Here is an 18,635-nt window from a genome sequence, read left to right as displayed (position 1 = left end):
TAACCAATTGAGGCAGCGATAGACCAGCAACCCCCGTGTTCTGCGAGGTAAAATTACAGGTTTTTTTCAATGGAGTCTGGTGGCTCTGGCGAGACCATGAATGGATACAGCGGCTTTAGTTCCCCGTCGGAAAGAGCTGTCTGACGGCAAGGTAAACCTGCAACAATATTCAAACTGTTGTGTACACTTAAACTGAAATTGATTTTTGTTTTTAGGTGAGCCTTTCTATTAGGTGACAAAAATGTTTTTCCTGCCGGCCCCGTCCACAGCAGTACATTACTCTGGTTCCGTGCAGTAACTCCTGTCTGTTTCTCCAAACTGGGGGCGTGCCGGCCGTCATGTACTGTAGGTAAAACACTAACAATGGATAAATACATCATACAACCCAACTTCAAAACACCCAGACTATCCCTTTTAAGACTTTTAGAAAGTCAGTCTCTATGTGCATTATCTTTAAAAAATAATACTTCCTCACTCAATGTATTGTTTCTGTTTCCCTTATCTTCTCTCTTTATGTCAACATTTTGTTTTTCCTGCCCAACTAACAGAGTGGCCTAGTTGGTTGTTCTGTCTGTCCAACACTTCAGTCCAAAACAAGATTTCCTTACAATTACTGCCCAGATCACCATGAAATGTGTTAGGGTTATTTTTCATCCCCAGAGTGCCAGTGATGTTGTTGCCACCGTCGGCTCAGATTTCCCTTAAACAACCTCACAAGGCATCTGGAAAAGTAATTCTTGGATTTTTCTATGAAGTCTGCTGAGGATATGCATAGTCCTGGTTTTGCCTTTAACATTATATTCTAATCTTTAGTTTTCCTGGGAAAGGATTTGCTTTGTTTTCTTTTTCAGTGTCCCCTAAGTTCACACAGATGCAGTACACTGACAAATAATAGTGTCAAAAGGCCTCCTGGTTTCTTTGCTTATCAGGTCAGCTTTAACTTAAATGAGTTATAGCAATAAGTAGTATAAGTATAGTATTAGCTTTTACCACTATATATGTGGAAGTACAGCAGCTGCATTGAAATGACCTGTATTCTCCACGTAGTTGTTCAAAGAAGAACAAACACCTTTTTATCCGTAGATCAACAAACATGTTATTTTGTCTATTTTGGAGGGAAATACTAAAGGTTTTCTTAAGTAAACATTTTTTAAGTTAAACTCCACCTGCTCTTAGGGGCTGAACTCTACAAACATACAGACTGTGATGTAGGACTTACTGTTTCCCGATCTCAGTTTGTTTTTCCTTCAGAGAACCGAGGAAGTTCAGGGAACCAGAAAAAACACAGCCATGTTTACGCAAAAACCAGTAGGATAACAAACAGTCGCACACACTTGATGGGTATCTGTTTTCTTTGCAATTTATTCTAAAAGTGTAGTAATGACTGGACGTTTGAAGTTGTCATTCCATGATTTAGAGAAATTAACACCTGTGGGACGTGAGGAGAGGAGAGGACACAATGACTCATTGAAACATAACTGTAAAGCAACACACAGAACATTAATACATGGTAAAACTTCTGATTTCTACCAGTAATGTATCTCTGTTTCTTTTTGTCTCTCAGCATGTCTCTACCAATTCATTAATTGCTTTCTCTTTTTCCTCACCTCTTCAGCTTTCTCGCTCCTTGTTCTCTTGTCCTTGTCCTTGCAGCCAGCCTCATGCCTGGACAAACAGGAAACACTTAGTGTTATCAGCCGACTCTTTGTGTGTCTTAATGACTGTCAGGCTAAAGACAGAGCGAGAACACACTACCGTCCACACCCTGATCCCACTGTAAACACACTTATCGCAGCAAAAGAAACTGAAAGAGAGGGAGAACCTGAAAGAGAGACAGGCGGACGGACGGGGACGGAGAGGACGGGGGGGCAGATGGGGAAACAGAACTGAAAGCAAGACAGGAAGTGAGATCCTTCTCACTTCCTGGGGGTACACACACAGAACAACGGTGGTCTTGCTGGTTTATAATCACAGGATTAGTGACCCATGACTTATTGGGGCTAAACCCATGCTGTCCAGTGCAAGCCAATGTAGGCTAAGCCAACAGTATTCAGTAGAAGCAGATATTGTCCAGTCATTTAGAGTTCATGTGTTGTACACTGGTTTAGATGTTTTTGAAAGTGCAGTGTTTGTACAGTATTTGACATGCTCTTTGCTGTGTTGTCATGAGGGGCAGGGCTGCAAATAGCAATTGTTTTCATGAAAGTGGTTAATATAATTCATATTTTGTAATAACACTGTATCATATATGTGAAAGGGGTCGTTGTGATGAACCTTCAGTGAATTAACACTTGCATCTGCAGCTCCTCTCAGTTTTACAGAGCTTTATTGCGAGTTTCAGCTCATTGTTTAGCTGTCTTACTGTTTCGGTTCACTCTCTTTCACAGCATCGTTTTCGATCGCAGCAGGCAGCTGTTTTCAGCAACAAAGCCCACTGTACACTCCCTGCTCTGCAGCAAATAGTAGACACACACAGTTAGAGACTAGCTGGAGAACATAGTGGAGCTTTTAGAAGCTAAAGAGCCAGATATTTCCCTCAGGAGTTGGTGGAGATCAAAAACAGAGCTAAAAGAGAGAGAATATTGGACTTACATTTGTCAGGTGAGCCGAAACACGATTCCAAATGAATGCTCATGTTGCTGGTTTAGTGATTAATCTGCCAATTCTTTTCTCTTTTACTTGACTAATCGTTTGTCCAGCCAGCAGTCCAAAACCCACAGATGTTCAATTTACAATCACATAACAAAAAGAAAGGCAGCATATTTTCCTCACAACTGAGAAGCTGGGACGAGGTAGTGCTTGGCTTCTTTGCTTGAAAAATGAATGGTTAATAGATTATCAAAATAGTTACAGCAAACTTTAAGGGTAACTTCTGTATTTTTCAACCTGTCTAAGTGACTAATGGGGACAACAATTTTTTGGTCCAGTATTGAGAGATAACGCCGTAACCGGCAGCCGCGAGCGACCAAGCTGCGATGGCAAGTGAGCAGCATCAGTGTAATGTTGTGTTCACTAAAAGTGCTTGTTTTTGCCACTGACAGGCTCAGATTGTTATTAAAAGTGTCTGACAACTTTATGGAAAGGACCCTACAGAGAAATAAAATGTTTTTCTTACCTTTCGCTTGATCCGGTCTGTTTGTTCTTGTGTTCAAGTCCCGTTCATGGAGAACTCTGGCACACAAGACTCTGGCTCAAATAAGTACGGGTGGCCATCGAATTCAAAGACCTCATCCACATTGTCGAAATCATCTAAATATTCAGCCATGACATTGAGAATCTTTTAGATAACACTAAGCTACGCTTTCTGTACTCCAACACAACAAACCCTGCCCGGCTACTCCATTTCCAGCAACACGTAACATCGCAAGATTTCAGAACAAAACTTCTCCTTGAGCGGCACTCTTTCCATAATGTCAGACACTTATAATAACAATCGGAGCCTGTCATGGCAAAAATAAGCTCTTTTAGTGGACGCAAATGGCAGTGCCAGCTTGCCCCAATAGCACCATATTGCAGCCTGTGAGCAGCTGCTGTCTACAGCACCTCCCCCAATACTGGACCAGCTTTAGAAATTATTCTCCCTATTAGTCAGTTAGACACAAAAACATGGGAAAATAGGGTCCAGGTTGAAAATTACAAAAGTTACCCTTTAAGGACATGAGGATATTTGTTTCTACTGCTGCACGGCAAGGGTATATGGTACACTGTTTGCCCTCTCAGAACAGGCAAAAAGAAATTTGGTTAAGAAAACTCTTCAATACACTTTGTTGAATCACTTTTTGCAGAGGAGGCCTGTGCTGATTTTGCACCATCTCTGCCGGCCCATGATTATTTCATCAGCCTCCCCGGGATGACACTATTTGTGTATGTGGCTGAAACTGGAGCAGTGCATTCCGCTCCACTTAAACCTGTCCATTGCAATGTACTGTAGTCTAATGCTATCGATGTCATGCTGCTTTGTCGTGATGGCCTTTCATTTCTTTGGTCAGCCTATTAAAATCACAGAAGCCATTAGGCAGGATCATGTGATACAGTACATCAGTGTTTCCCCTGTAATTTTTTCTATTAGCGCTGGTTGGTATTTGTGTTGGTAGGGGTTTAAAGTCCATTCCAGTTTTTCTACCACATGCAGTTCTTGTTAATGAGACCACAACAGGAGCCTTACCTGCAAAAATCAACTCTATACTTGGCAGTTTTTGGTTAGAGATGTTTCTTTTACAGTCATATAGTGTTCAAGAATCAAAATAAGAGCGACCCATAAACCATTTGTTTTGACCAAAAAAGGTCAGCCACCCAAATTTTAATTACAATATGGATTTTTGTAGAGCTACAACGACTCGATTAGTCGATCGACAGATAATGTGTTTGAGTGTGACCAGCAGGATGCTTCAGTGTACAAAGAGGAAGTCCTGCTCAATATGAAACAAGTTAAATGAATCATGAACACTGGAGAAAGTACACTTCGGAGACACAGATGTGTGAAACGTTGTGCAGATGTTGTAATACTAGTTTCTCTGTCATATAAACCTTTGGGTAATAATGAATGGCGTGGTAATAATAAGTTACAGTACATATTTCTGTTTGACAGAGAAGGGGAGTGTCGACTCTACTCTGTAGACACAGTGGAGGTTCAGATGAGGTAAAAGCTTTTGTAGAGTTGCATACTTTCAGAGTGAAACTTTTGCCTGTAAGGCAGTTGTTAGAAAACGCAGAGTAGTGGGCTGCAGTTTCTTGATTCAAAGACTCTGACAACCAAACACAGCATGAACAAATCTTTACTGAAGCAAGTATACAGAGAACTGGCTGTCTAGTGTTCTTGGCAGTGTTTTTAATGATAGCACAAAGCCCTGAAGCAAGAGAATATACAGTACCCAGATCCCTGGACTTTAGTTTTAAAACTACCTCATACCTTTTTTTTTTTTTCTGGTTTTCCGTCTCTGTGAAACCACACTCTAACTTAATCATTTTCAGGTTCCTCCTCGTACTACCCTCTTAGGTTGGACAGGTTTGTGTGGTTGACCATCTTTCATGACAACTCTTCTCTTCTGGGTTTTTCTGTAAATATTGGGTGGGTGAATCGTAAGGATAAACATTGGTAGTCGTTTCTTTGCATGGTGCATTTAAAATCTTGTGTCTGTTCTCTGTGAGATATTATCCCAGCATACTTCTGTATTTGAAATGAAAACACTTCCAATCTAGGCATTGTACCAGTATTTTGTCTTTTCAGTATCATTCTGTGTCTTTTGTGACATGCTCCTCTGGTTAAGCAACTCTGAAAATCATTTCATGTCCTGCTGTACGCCAGTGTGTTGAAAACATACCAGAGAAAAAGCATATTCAGTTGTTCAAACAAACAGCTAAATAGGTGTGTAAGAAAATACCGATACACTTGAGTATTGCAATATTATGTTTTGTGATACTGTATTGATTCTCAAAAACATTATAGATTTCAAATTAATAATTTACATGCAAAGATTTGTGGCAGACAGTGGCTCATATTGGACAAAAAGCAGTGCTATGATGTTGTATGATACAGGGAATGTGATAAATGCAAATGTAGATCTCACCGTTGGGATTGCATAAAAAAAGTAAACTTTTTTTTACTCAGATTTTATGCATATGGTGATGTGTTTTTTATACTACGACAGTTTTTTTAGAATTAAATATAGATAGCAATATATCGCCTTGCTTACAGTATCAAAATATATTCAATCGTAACCCCTGTATCATGATATGTATCGTATTGCCAGATTCTTGGCAATACACAGCCCTAAGCAAAGTACAGCCTGGACTAGGAAAGGATGCAGGATTAACTTTTTTAGAAAAGGTACAGAGTCTGATTTGATCAGGTGGGTCACCAAATCCTATAGAAAGGAGGCTGGGTGACGGGCGGACATGGGTCTTGGGGTATGGGGTATAACACATGCGCAGTGTAACTGAAGCTGCGGTCGTGCGTTGCGATTGGCTCAATTTCGGCGACTGCAGGCCAGATTTTACTGCGCATGTGTAATACCCCGAAAGATATGACGCGTTGATGACGCGTGACCCAGCCTCCCATAGGACTTGTGGGTCACAGGGAAGCTGGAACCAACCCCATCATGAACTGGGGAAAATAACAAGCTGGGTTAGTGGCCTGTCAATCACAGGGCTTCATATATACAAGCAATGTTGAGTTTACTTCACAGGGTTAGATATAGGAAATACAAAGTTTCAGATCCATCTAAATTATTTTAATCAACTCAGTTTGCAGACCTTTCATGCAAATATCTGCAAAGTGTCAACACCCAGTAAAGAATCAGATGCAACATCAAGTGAGTTTGTTATGATGTTTATTTTGAGAGATCTGGAAAGTTACTGAATTATTCAGGTGCACACAATACAAACTTAACTTGAACTGTAGCTCCCTGAATAAGGTCCCATTAAGTGACACCTCACCATCTGCAAGATGCGACTGCTCCTGTTATTCAATCTGTAATGTGCAGTATAGGAGTGGCTTTGTTTTGCTGCTATTTCCGGATCATAAAGGCACTAAATTACAGCAGCAAGTTCCACCCTTCCTGATGTCCCCAAAACATGATAAGAAGAGTACTACCGGGTACCGTGTTGAATGAATAATATAAACAAACAACTCTACAAGTTCCTTTTACATTCTCTTTGAAGATTTTGATAAAGCTCTGGCAACAGAAACACAGGGTTCATTCATATGCATATATGTATTTTTTTCCTTTTTCTTCAGTTATGGCTCAGTTGTTTTTTTAGTATTTGATTGCTTGAGTGCCCTGCATGCTGCTTGAAAAGCACATGACTGAGACTTTTCTGACCAGCATACTGGGAGGCAAATACCACTCACCTCTGTGAAAACAAGGAATCCTAAACACTACACCATATGGGATATGTCCTCTTTATAGCTTTAGTTATCTCCTGCTGTGTCATGTTTCACTGCACGTCAATCATAGCGACGGACAGATGCACGTTCTCTGACTTTTCTGTTCCACTTGCACTTACCCCCACAGTACCATTGTGCATGTTTTACTCCGCGACACAGGGTTTCCCCAGAGATATAGATTAGCAGAGGCGGTAAGCCACCCAGGTCCTTATTCAGCTCATCTAATGATCAATGGTCTTGAAAATATTTTTAGCTACAAAAGGGGGGCCCTGTAGAAAAGGTTTGGGAACCACTGCTGTAATGCATTAACACAATCAATCTTTCGATGTTGTAGCAGGCTCAGTTTTAAAGCTAGAGTGAAGGTACTGGCATCATATGAAACAAGAACACCGAAGGAATCGATTGGTACCAACCATGTCATACTAGCTTGTCACCAAAGGAGGTTGAATAACGCTGCAGACCTGTGTTAAATTTTGGCGAGGAAAAACTGTCATGGCCATTTTCAAAAGGGTCCCCTTGACCTCTGACCTCAAGATATGTGAATGGAAATGGGTTCTATGGGTACCCACGAGTCTCCCCTTTACAGACATGCCCACTTTATGATAATCACATGCAGTTTGGGGCAAGTCATAGTCAAGTCAGCACACTGACAGCTGTTGTTGCATGACAACAAAGTTGCTGACTTTGCCATGTTATGATTTGAGCATATTTTTTTTATGTGAAATGCAGTACCTGTGAGGGTTTCTGGACAAAACTCCACAGTTTACCTTTAAGAAAACATAAGCAAATAGACAAAACATGAGCAAATACTGAAATGCTGTAAGTCAACACAGCAGCAGTTTCTGGGGGATACTGATGAACACGCTAGTAATAAACAAAGGGCTACTGCTAGGTGTATTGCCAGGACAGTATCTCTAATAATACAGGAATTGTGCAAGCAGAAAGTTAAAACTCAAATTAACACAGTTAATGGTAAACTTTGTTATAAAGGTCCAGCATTTATTTTGTAGTAACTCTAAACTGGTCTTGGATATTTTTGGAAATACTTGGTGAAGTACGCCCATCGTTGCTCATCAAAGACATGGAAGGGCACCTGGTAGATTCATAAATCTTTTTCACGTGTCCCTTCAGTGCTCAGCTGAGTATTTTTATATCCAATCTGTTATTTCCAGTCTGTCGGAGAACTTTCTCGTCTTACACAGCCTCCTAAATAGTATCTCACCTCTTGCTTCAACGCTTTGAAGCCTGGAACACAAAGAGCATGTGTGGGTTTACAACAGTTTTCCAGAGCTCCTCGCCAGAAATGCAACAATATGTCTCTCCTCTCAGTCTTACTTTCTTTTTAGTTTAGAAAACACCAACAATTTAGTGTATTTAATTTCCTCACTGCTCCATATAAATGACTCTGTGGCTAAGGCTGCAGCGCTAGGTGGTCATCCTAGCTGTTTCAGTGACAGAAGGGATTTTTATAGCCCAGCAATTTTCCACCAGCTGTGCAAAACGTATTGCAGTGATTGCATTTGGGGGTTTGCCACAGAGGCTATCTACACCAAGTATTGCTATGTTAGCTTATTGCTCTCTTGAAATAGAGTACAGTTTGCCACCACAAGTATTTCTGGAGTCAGAGAGTTCACCCCCCTTATCACGTGTAGGTCAGTAGGCTATCGGGTCAAATCTAATACTGTGCGCTGCATCCTAATATGCACAGATGGTTGCATGGAGAGCTGACTAATGAATTTGTGCTGCCAACATGTTTGAGGAGCGCAGGTTTAGTTCTGCCTGTCACTCTGTTATCAAGTTAAGGAAACAAATACATTTAGAACACGCTCCCTTTACAACAATTTCGTTTAAACACATTTTCGAATCTGTCTTTCTTTCAAATGAGCGGCTACTTCTTTCCTAGTTTGATATTCCTGATTTTGGTCAGGATTGTCCATCGTCCTTTTTTATATGGTTAATGTATATGGTAGATGTGTTTCCATAATGTTGATTTAGTTTTTTGCCAGAGGTAAATGCTTTTGTGAACAGCTCTTAAAAAGCTTACTGTATTTTTTGCCATCAGACTGCAGTGTGCAGTGAGATCATGCTTGAAGCTTTCCAATAGCTGACATCTCTCTATCTGAACGGCCTGTCAGTGATACAAAAGTGGGGCCGTTTGGTTTGTGTACGTGTCCACATTGGATATTACTTAGTTGTGTGTGTGTGTGTGTGTGTGTGTGTGTGTGTGTGTTCTTCTCACATATGGAGACTAATGTTTTGTGCGGGCCATAGCAGAGCCAAAAAAACATTCCCTCCCTCTGAGAAACATTACTCACATTAAGGGCATCTCGGTCATTTTGGCTGCAGAGTAAGATCTGCTAATGTGTATATTAATGTCCAATGATGCACGTCATTGTTGGGAAAGTATACATTATTATTAGAGATAAAGTTAAATGTCTGATATAACATACTTTCTTATAATTAAAACCATGGATACTTCCCCCTCTTAGTCGATCAGCCGACTAGTCTCGTCTTGGTCTAAATCAACTAAGATTTCTTTATTAGATTAGTAGTTTTTTTATGCTTTTTTCATGTTGAATGACTTATTTTCATGAACCTTATGAGCACATATCTGGTAAACACAAGATTTAAAGTGGTGGAGTTTTAGTCGACTAAGAATTTCTTTGGTCGAGGACAGCCCTACATCACAACAATTGATATCTTAAAGTCTGTCTTGATGATATTGATGGTTTTGTCTTTCTCTCCCATCTCTTTAGGTCAATGAGTGGAGCAAAAATGACGAGCGCCTGCTTGCTGCGGTGGAGCACGGCGAGGTGGAGAAGTTGGCGTCGCTTCTCGCCAAGAAAGGTGCCAGTGCTATAAAGCTGGACAGCGAGGGCAAATCAGCGTAAGCATTCTTACTAATATCTACAAAAGAATCAAGGAAAATGGGCTGTGATAAAGATGTGGCAATCAGGGAAATTAGCTTTTTAGCACAAAATTACTCCCGCAGAGTAATTAATTGCTTCTGTAGGATGGGTACTGTATGAGCTCGGGGAAGCAGCTTCAGTCAAAAAAGAAAAGCACTTTGATTCAGATCTGCTACACAGACAAGGCTGCAAACCAAAAACCTGAGGAGAATAAAATGTGCAAATCTCCAGTTTGCAGCCTGGTTTAGTAATATCTGACAAGTAAATAGAAGTGCAGCTATTCAGGCGCTATCTGGGACTTAGCTCACACTTTAATAACAAAGGTGTGATAAGAAATAGTGTGGTTGTGGTAAAATAAAAGTGGGTGTATTAAATTTTAGGGAAACATTATCCAGTCTTGGTGATTTTTGTGTTTTCCTTTCAGTTACAGCATATGCTCAAATCCTCATGTCTTGGGCTTTTGAGACTACTTTTACGCTCCACAGCACTATGTTAAAAATGAATGGCCAGTCTAAAAATATAGCTGTTTTTCTATTTCCTGAAAGGTTGACATTTTCAACCATTCATTCAGCCTCCCTGATATTCAGTGTTTTGAGAGCCGGTTCATTTCTGCAGAGGCAGTGAAGCTCGTTGCCTCACCAGTTCAGATTGTTGATAACACAGAGGCTCAGTGTTAATATTTGACCTCCTTTCTTTTTTCTGAAACACAACACCCGCTGACCTCAATGTGTTGAGCGGCTCACTCAGACCCAGGAACATCAAAACTCAGGAACGCTTAGACTCTCACATGCCGAAACAAACACACAGGCTTTTTTTTGTTCCATCAGTAGTTCACATCCTTGACCCTTTTCTCTGTGTGTGACTATTAGAACGCAGAAACACACATATAGATGCATACTCACAGCCTTTGTAAATCATGATGAATGTGGTGGTTTGGGATCTCAGAGCGCTCCAATCTTTTCAGGACGCACAAAGGAGGAGTCTACAGTATCTCTATGGTGATAAAACCTGATTGAAAGGCATGTGGGCATAGTTGTGTGAGTGTGTATCCTACACACACTCACACACCAAGGGAATGCTGGGTATGTGTAGTAGTTTTTTTCATTCTGCTCGCTGAGGTGGAAAGGGGTTGTATTGATTGGCTACTGCACGCATACGCACAAACAGACAAAATGTTGTGGTTTTACAGTGGGTTATGTGCTGTATGAGCATGTAGATGCACTATTTTGCAAAGTAGTAGTTTTCAAGGAAGTTCAGGTTCCCACGCTATGAGATCTTTAATGCTGAAAACTAGCAAATACCTAAAATTGCTGTCAAACATACAATACATTACTGCTAGGGCTTTCAGTCGATTAAAATATTTAATCAGGATTAATCACATGATTGTCCATGATTAATCGCGATTAATTGCATGTAATCATCCATTTTTTATGTTCAAAATGTATCTTAAAGGGAGATTAGTAGTAGTATTTAATACTCTTATCAACATGGGAGTGGGCATATATGCTTGCTTTATGCAGATGTATGTATATATTTATTATTGGACATCAATTAACAACACAAAACAATGACAAATATTGTCCAGAAACCCTCACAGGTATTCCGTTTAGCATAAAAAATATGCTCAAATCATAACATGGCAAACTGCAGCCCAACAGGCAACAACAGCTGTAAGTGTGTCAGTGTGCTGACTTGACTATGACTTGACCAAAACTGCATGTGATTATCATAAAGTGGGCATGTCTGTAAAGGGGAGACTCGTGGGTACCCATAGAACCCATTTTCATTCACATATCTTGAGGTCAGAGGTCAAGGGACCCCTTTTGAAAATGGCCATGGCAGTTTTTCCTCACCGAAATTCTGCGCCAATTCTGCGCATTATTTGTTATCGTTATTGTTCGTTACAACCTATGACATGGTTGGTACCAATGGATTCCTTTCACATGATACCAGTATCATCACTCTTGCTTTAAAACCGAACCTGCTACAACCTCTGAAAGATCGATTGTCTTAATGTGTTAAAGAAATTAGTGGCGTTAAAACAAATTTGCGTGAACACATTATAATTTGACAGCCCTAATTACAGCACTTGTTCTTTGTTCTTGGCTTTGTATCTAGTCTTCATGTGGCAGCTGCACGTGGACAGACAGACTGCCTATCTGTCATCCTGGCCCATGGAGCTGACCTGTCAATCACTGATGCTGCAGGTATGTACTGTTGTTATATATGCAGTAGTAATAGAACAGATGGATATTGTTTTGAATCTGTGTTTCTGCAAAAAATGTGATCTCTTTTTCAATAAATACTGTAAATAGAAAAGTATAATGCTGTGTCCACATGCTTTCTAGTGCCACTTCTAGATGCTTTCTTGTAGTCGTTTTCTTTTTCATCTTATCCAATTTCTCACTAAATTCTTTGGCCTAATGAAGATCTCAACTAAGTTCCTTTCTTTGTTTATGTTCAGGTTTCAATCCGTTACACCTGGCTGCCAAAAGCAATCACATCGAGTGCTGCAAAAAGCTCATTCAGGTAAGATGGATGTAGTGAAGTAGGCTTTTATAAGTAACAAATTGTGGTTTGTATCTCTAAATTGGCTTTGTCATATTTAATGCCCTAAAAATATTGCAACAATTTGCTGCCATCTATCAAGCCATGCTATTTTACACACAACATGTTCCCATAGTGATCATTTACTACATGGTATTTGATTTAATATAATGGCTTTACCATACTTTAGGTTCAGTGAAATGTTTTCAAGACGTGTTATACAGCAAAAAGTGCAAGAAATATGGAACTAAGAATTTTTTAATTGCAGAGCATCTAGTCACCCAGCAGGCCTTCTTCTTGGACGCATTATTTTGTGTAGCCAATAAGGAATGCGTGACAGCGGTAGCATGAACCGTGTGAAACCTACACTCTGAATGGTCTCACTATTCAGTTAATATGTCTGAAACCAGACAGTTTCACTGCTTCATTTCTTCAGCCTGCTGATTATGTGTATGTGTGCGCGCAGATCAGCAGATCTCAGCAGGAGGAGACACAAACAAACTTTCACACACACTCTTCCTGCTCTGATCTGCTGACCGAACTACCCCATGACAGTCTGCAGCATCTCAGCAACTCACACCTGCCTGTTTAACATGGCATTTTGACAGTTGATGGTGCTTTTTGTATTCAAGCATATGTCCCACACAATAATAATAATAATAATCAATCACACTCCGGTGACATGCTACAAAACAACTCTGAGGAAACAATGGAGCCTGCCGGGCCCCTCAGTCAGATGCTGAATGCTGAAATACTGTAGATCTTCGTCATGGCAGCAACTGTTACCCACAGAATCACGTCCTCTTTAGTGATTTTGTCTACAAAATAAAAGTGTGAGAGTTCGTTTTTTACAATTTCACAATACAAATTAAATACAATAACGAGAGGTTTAGCAATTACTTAATGTGCAAACTGGCATCGGCCATCAGTCATGATTTTTTTGGATGTCTGGTGATATGGACGTCACTTTAATCCGCAGGCAGTTCTCAAAGTTTTTTACGTCAATCGATTCCTCTCACGCGTCTTTATTCATTGATGAGGAGTTCGACTCGCATATATACAGTAGGTGGAAGAAGGCCCGGCGCATGCACTTCTGCCGTTACAGGCGAAAAACAATTATGCCGTCCCTCAATTTGCAACAGGGAAGGACTGGGACAGAAATTCATCCTGGGACTTTGAGATTTAGAGGCCTTCTATGCGAGCGCAGCGAAATTTTTGGGCCTTAATTTTGACACTAATACAGTTTTTGTAGTATGAAGAGAATCTGATGATGCTGAACACCTTCATGGCACTTTATCGTCGCTTTATTTTGCTGTTTCGCTTTCAGCTGCATAGGAGTCTTGTAAAGTTACTGATGATGGAAACCCAGCATTTCCTGATTTTGCTACTTCATAATAAAAGCTTTTAAATAACAAAATAACGTGGGGCTTTATTGTGAAGAATATAGGAAATGAAATGTGTTTATCACCGTTTTACAGCCGCTCCTTTAACCACTAGTCACAGCCGTGGTTACACACACCCTCAAGCAGGTTGCTCTGTTGTAATGGAGCTCCAGTGGAAAACTAACATTATAATCTACACCAGCATGAAATTCAGCCACGTGACATTTTGAGTTTTGAGAATTATTTGGACAGATGTCATGTTCTCTGAAAAGTTTTGAAAGTCATTCAGGGAAATGTAAGAATTCACCAAATTAGCAGACAGACACGGCAGGTTGATGGAGAGTGGAGACTAAATGTAATCACAGCAGTTCATCACACCACAAGTACTGAATATGTTGCATGTCACAGACTACTGACACAAAAAAGTGTATTTAACAATTTCCTTTCATAATTCATGTGTAACATTGATTTACACTTCTAATATGTTTCTGTTTCCCCTCCAGAGTAAATGTCCTATCGATGCTGTAGACAGCTCAGGAAAAGCTGCTCTGCATCACGCTGGTAAGTGTCTCAGTGTCCGGAGACTTAATTAAACATGTGCTTTTCTCAAAGATTAGTCTGCTTAGACAAGGACGTGGGAAAATATCTTGTGAGATTAGGTTCAAGCTCTGATTTTATTTGGATGAAATCCTCTACCATATTTGGAATTAAGTGATTAAACATGTTCAGCCCAGTTTGTTTCAATCTAAAGTTCCTATAATACTCTTGCCGGTTTTCATTCAAACCAAACACTGTGTCAGAGCGATGGGAAGATTCTCACAGACCTCATCATTTTTTCATGAAGCTTATACTTTCTGTCTCTAAAAATAATGTTTTTCAACATCGTCTGCCTACACTGAGAATAACAGATCTCTTCTGAGCTTCTTTTCAGTTTGTGTTACAATGATGAGTCGACAGGGATGTTTAGGTAAATTCAATGTTGCCCTTTTAAAGTTGAGGCAATGGCTTACTAGTGTCATGTGTTACAACAGTACAGCTACCATAAGCCTGCCAATGGGAAAGTAGACAGTCCAGTCATGTTTAACTCATCTTATTTTAAATTCATTTGGTGTTTTGGAAATCAGAGAGGGAGACAAAGCAGACACATTCTTGCTGAATTAAATCCTAACTGATCAAGACCACACTGCAATCTTCTTTTCATGACTGACTTTCTGACTGTTTTATTTTATCCTCAGCTGCCAGCGGGAACATCCAGATCGTCCAACTGCTGTGTGAACTCAAAAGTCCCATCAACCTGAAAGATGCAGTATGTACTTTCATTATTACTTCCACTTTCTTTCTTACCCAGACTTATTTTTTCTGGCAGGATAGCAAGGGGGCTCTGAAACAGGATAACGACCACAGAAATGCTCCATTCAGTCTCATTCATATCGCTTTCGTACTGTGTTATTTCCAGAGAGGAATTTGTTCTAGGAAGGTTAATCACTATTTGTACGCTTTGGATTTTACCTGTCTATTGGTTGTGTGTGTGCCCCAGGATGCTATTGGTCTGTGTCCCTTAATGTGCTTTTTGAGTTTGTTAAGAGAGCAGAGGCAGTTGTCTCTCACAGCTGTAAATCTACACTATGAAGGATCCTCATTAACTGACATTTCCTCTTGTTTCTCTTTCTCCGTTTAAAGATTGATTAATGTACATTGTGTGTGCGTGTATATGTGAATTTGTGTGAGGTAGGGGGTCAGTATATTGTGGGAACTCTGCTCTCAAGCCGCAGACATGTGGTCTCCATTGCAGTGACGCTCCATGCCTGTGGTTTTTTACCCAACTGGGGTGCGTGAGCATGATATTTTGTGTTTGTGTAATAGAAAAAGAGAGCAAGTGAGAGAAAAGAAAGAAAGAAGAGCATGTGTTGCCCCTTTTTATTATCCCGCCACATCTGGCCTGTTGGAGATAAATATACACACGCAGTGGTCTCTTAGCCTACATGTAAAGATGTTATGTTTATTTTTAATTAAAATGTATTGCCGCCTCATGCTTGTTTAAGTCTTTGACAAGATGTATGTTGTGGCTTTTAAAACTGGTACATGCTACCACTTTGTACCACTGGCTGTAAGGGTTTTAAAGCTAAAGTATAGTGTTTCTGAAATCCTATTACAATTTGAGGAGGCCCAACCAGACTTTTTAGTTTTTTTTCAGTGACATTTACACACGGTCTTCAAACATTTCTTCCTAATCTCAAAATGTGTCAGCAGATCGTATATTTACGTGTTCTCACACTTGCACATTTTAGGTTTTATACATGAATTTGTAGCTGAAAGACAGAGCTTCAGTGCAGTTTTCTGTTAACCGGAAGACAAAATGTGATCATTTACTTTTCCAGCCAAACATCTGCAAATATGTGTGCGAGATGTGAGCAGCTCTGTCTGCTGTTAGTCGACATGTAGACTGAGAACCACATAGTCGTCTGGAACATATTGCTCTCTGTGCTGAACAGAACATGCCAGCTTGTTAGCCTCAGGCAGACATCATGGCTGTAACAAATACCTATACCTGATCTATATTTGGCTTAAATAAACACACAGCAAGATATAGAAAAGAAATAGGGGAACATCTGCCAGGTTTCACATATGTCGGACAAAGAGTGTTTATAGAAAATCAAGTAAATGTAAACTACTGTTCAGAAACAGTGGTACTATGAGTGTAAAAGCTTCCTTATGCTTTCAGTTGGAAAGAAATATATATCTCAGTTACTTAAAAGAAGCTCAGCCTTCCTTGACACAATTCAAAGACATGGCCGGGTAATTGTTGTTTGGTTTGAGTGGGTCAAAGAGTGTTGGAAGACTGCAAAAAGGATATGAGTCATGTAGCTGTTAATATACAGACAATACAGAGTATAGCCCTACCAATGCTTGATTTTTGAAGCTGATAATGATATTGATTTTTGGGTGTTTAGTAATTCCCATAATGATAGGTAATACTAATTTCTGTTTAATATATAAACACAACATAAGCATGTTCATATATGCAGTTAGCTAAGGCAAGGTGAGCTGGGCAGCAGGAAAAGGTGGAGACCTGGGTGTGCCAACCCCTGGCATCGCAGACTCTCTCTAGGGACGAATGTCACTTCACTGGCGGTGAAGGAACCAGAACTGGTGCGGGAGTAGGAGCAGTATCAACTAGATATAGTTGGGCTCAACTCCATGCATAGCACTGGTTCTGGAACCAGACTCCTGGAGAGGGGCTGGACTTGCAAGCCCCTGTCTGGGGTTAGGTGCCGCTGTGTTGGAGTTCTCCCCGGGGAATGAGAGGGTGGCCTCTACGTGACTGAGAGGAAGACCCTGACTGTTGTATGTGCTCATGCACAAAGGTCTCTGGGTGGCATCCTAAAAAGGGCGCCAACTGGGGACTCTATAGTTCTGCTGGGGGACTTCATCGCTCACATGGGCAACAATGTAGAAACCGGGAGACGGGTGTTTGGAAGGAACGGCCTGCCTCACCTGAATCCGAGTGGTGCTTTGTTGTTGGACTTCTGTGCTAGTCATGGATTGGCCATAATGAAAAACATGTACGAATATAGGGTGGTTCATAAGTGTACTTGGTACCGGAACACCTTAGGCCAAAGATCGATGATCGACTTTGTGGTCATATCATCAGATCTGTGGCCGTATGTCTTGGATACTGGGATGAAGACAGGAGCAGAGCTGTCAACTGGATCACGTGGTGGTGAGTTGGATCAGATGGCAAGGAGGCTGCCAGACAGACCTGGTAAACCCAAACATGAAGTGAGGGTGATCTGGGAACGTCTGGCTGACGCCCCTGTCCGTGTGGTCTTCAACTCCTATCTCCGGAAGAATTTTTGTATTGCGCAACCCAGGGGAGGCTAGGGACATGGAATCCAAGTGGGCCATGTTCATAATCTCCATTGTGGAAGCGGCTGCTAGTAGTTGTGGTCGGAACGTCGTTGGTGCCTGAACCAGAACCCAAACGATGCCGTCAAGCTGAAGAAAGGCATGTACAGTACATGTTGTGCTAACCTCAGTACATGTTGCTAACGGCGTACAGCTGATGTTTCTGGGCGGAACTTACGCTTGTGAACTGTGGTTCCGCATTACATGGATCAATCCACATACCGTGTATTCTGCATGCCGCTGTTTGCACGGAACCATGACCCCCGTACCGTGACGGTTCAGCACAAATACAAGAACCATTAATACAAGAACCATTAAAGCCCTATCGGCCTGGACAATTTATCTGTCTCTCTACTACAGAGTGTTGAATAAAGTATCCTGAAGAGTTCTACAAGACCAAATGGCAGTATGCATGTGTATTCTAGACAGTATGGTAAAACAGGTACGAGTCAGGTCTAGTCTGGTCCAGTGGACATCCACATACCAGGAAGTTGCATGGTGAGTGATTCATTGCTTTCCCCAGTACTGAAATAAAACTTAAGTGGAATTCAGATGGAGCTTTTAGCAATGATTCCCAACCTGGGAGTGAGGACCTTGTACTGATTTACGAGACAGGATAGGTCAGACAAAATTGTAAATATTTCAAACTGTTTTTTCCAATATTTATTTTTCTGTGTTTATAGTTTTACTTCGTCAGGCCTCTGAAATTATAGAAATGAAACAATCTGATCACTCTTTGTTTCGACAGATCACAGCTCAATGACATGCAACATGTGAAGATGGGTCACAAATAGACATTGCTTGGTTTTATAGGGTGGCATGCTACAAAGGTTGGGTTCATAGTGTCCTTCAGCCTACTCCTCAATTAGCAGCACATAAAGTGATAGAGCTAGCACAACAACCACTTTTGTATCTACTCTCCTGTCATTTTTCATGAGTAAGAGGTCTTATGAAAAAAAAATGCCCTTTCTAAAGTAGTTTGTCACATGTTGTACTTATTAAATA

At 40.7% G+C, this 18,635-nt stretch overlaps 1 protein-coding gene across 3 annotated transcripts in view; it reads left to right on the top strand.

Moving 5' to 3' along the window:
- rai14 (retinoic acid induced 14) overlaps window positions 1-18,635 on the top strand; it is a 50,642-nt gene that overhangs the window by 15,884 nt on the left and 16,123 nt on the right. For 2 of the 3 annotated variants that reach the window (XM_074617136.1, XM_074617135.1), the window contains exons 3-7: window positions 9,643-9,773; window positions 11,914-12,002; window positions 12,260-12,324; window positions 14,228-14,285; window positions 14,960-15,030. In XM_074617136.1, the coding sequence (XP_074473237.1) occupies window positions 9,643-9,773; window positions 11,914-12,002; window positions 12,260-12,324; window positions 14,228-14,285; window positions 14,960-15,030 (414 nt within the window). Of the gene's footprint in view, window positions 1-215; window positions 346-9,642; window positions 9,774-11,913; window positions 12,003-12,259; window positions 12,325-14,227; window positions 14,286-14,959; window positions 15,031-18,635 lie in introns of all 3 variants that reach the window. The other variant, XM_074617137.1, reaches the window with a different exon arrangement.

This window comes from Sebastes fasciatus, chromosome 19 (genome assembly GCF_043250625.1).
Source record: "Sebastes fasciatus isolate fSebFas1 chromosome 19, fSebFas1.pri, whole genome shotgun sequence".
Taxonomy (NCBI): domain Eukaryota; kingdom Metazoa; phylum Chordata; class Actinopteri; order Perciformes; family Sebastidae; genus Sebastes; species Sebastes fasciatus.
This window is presented reverse-complemented; position numbering and strand designations above follow the sequence as displayed.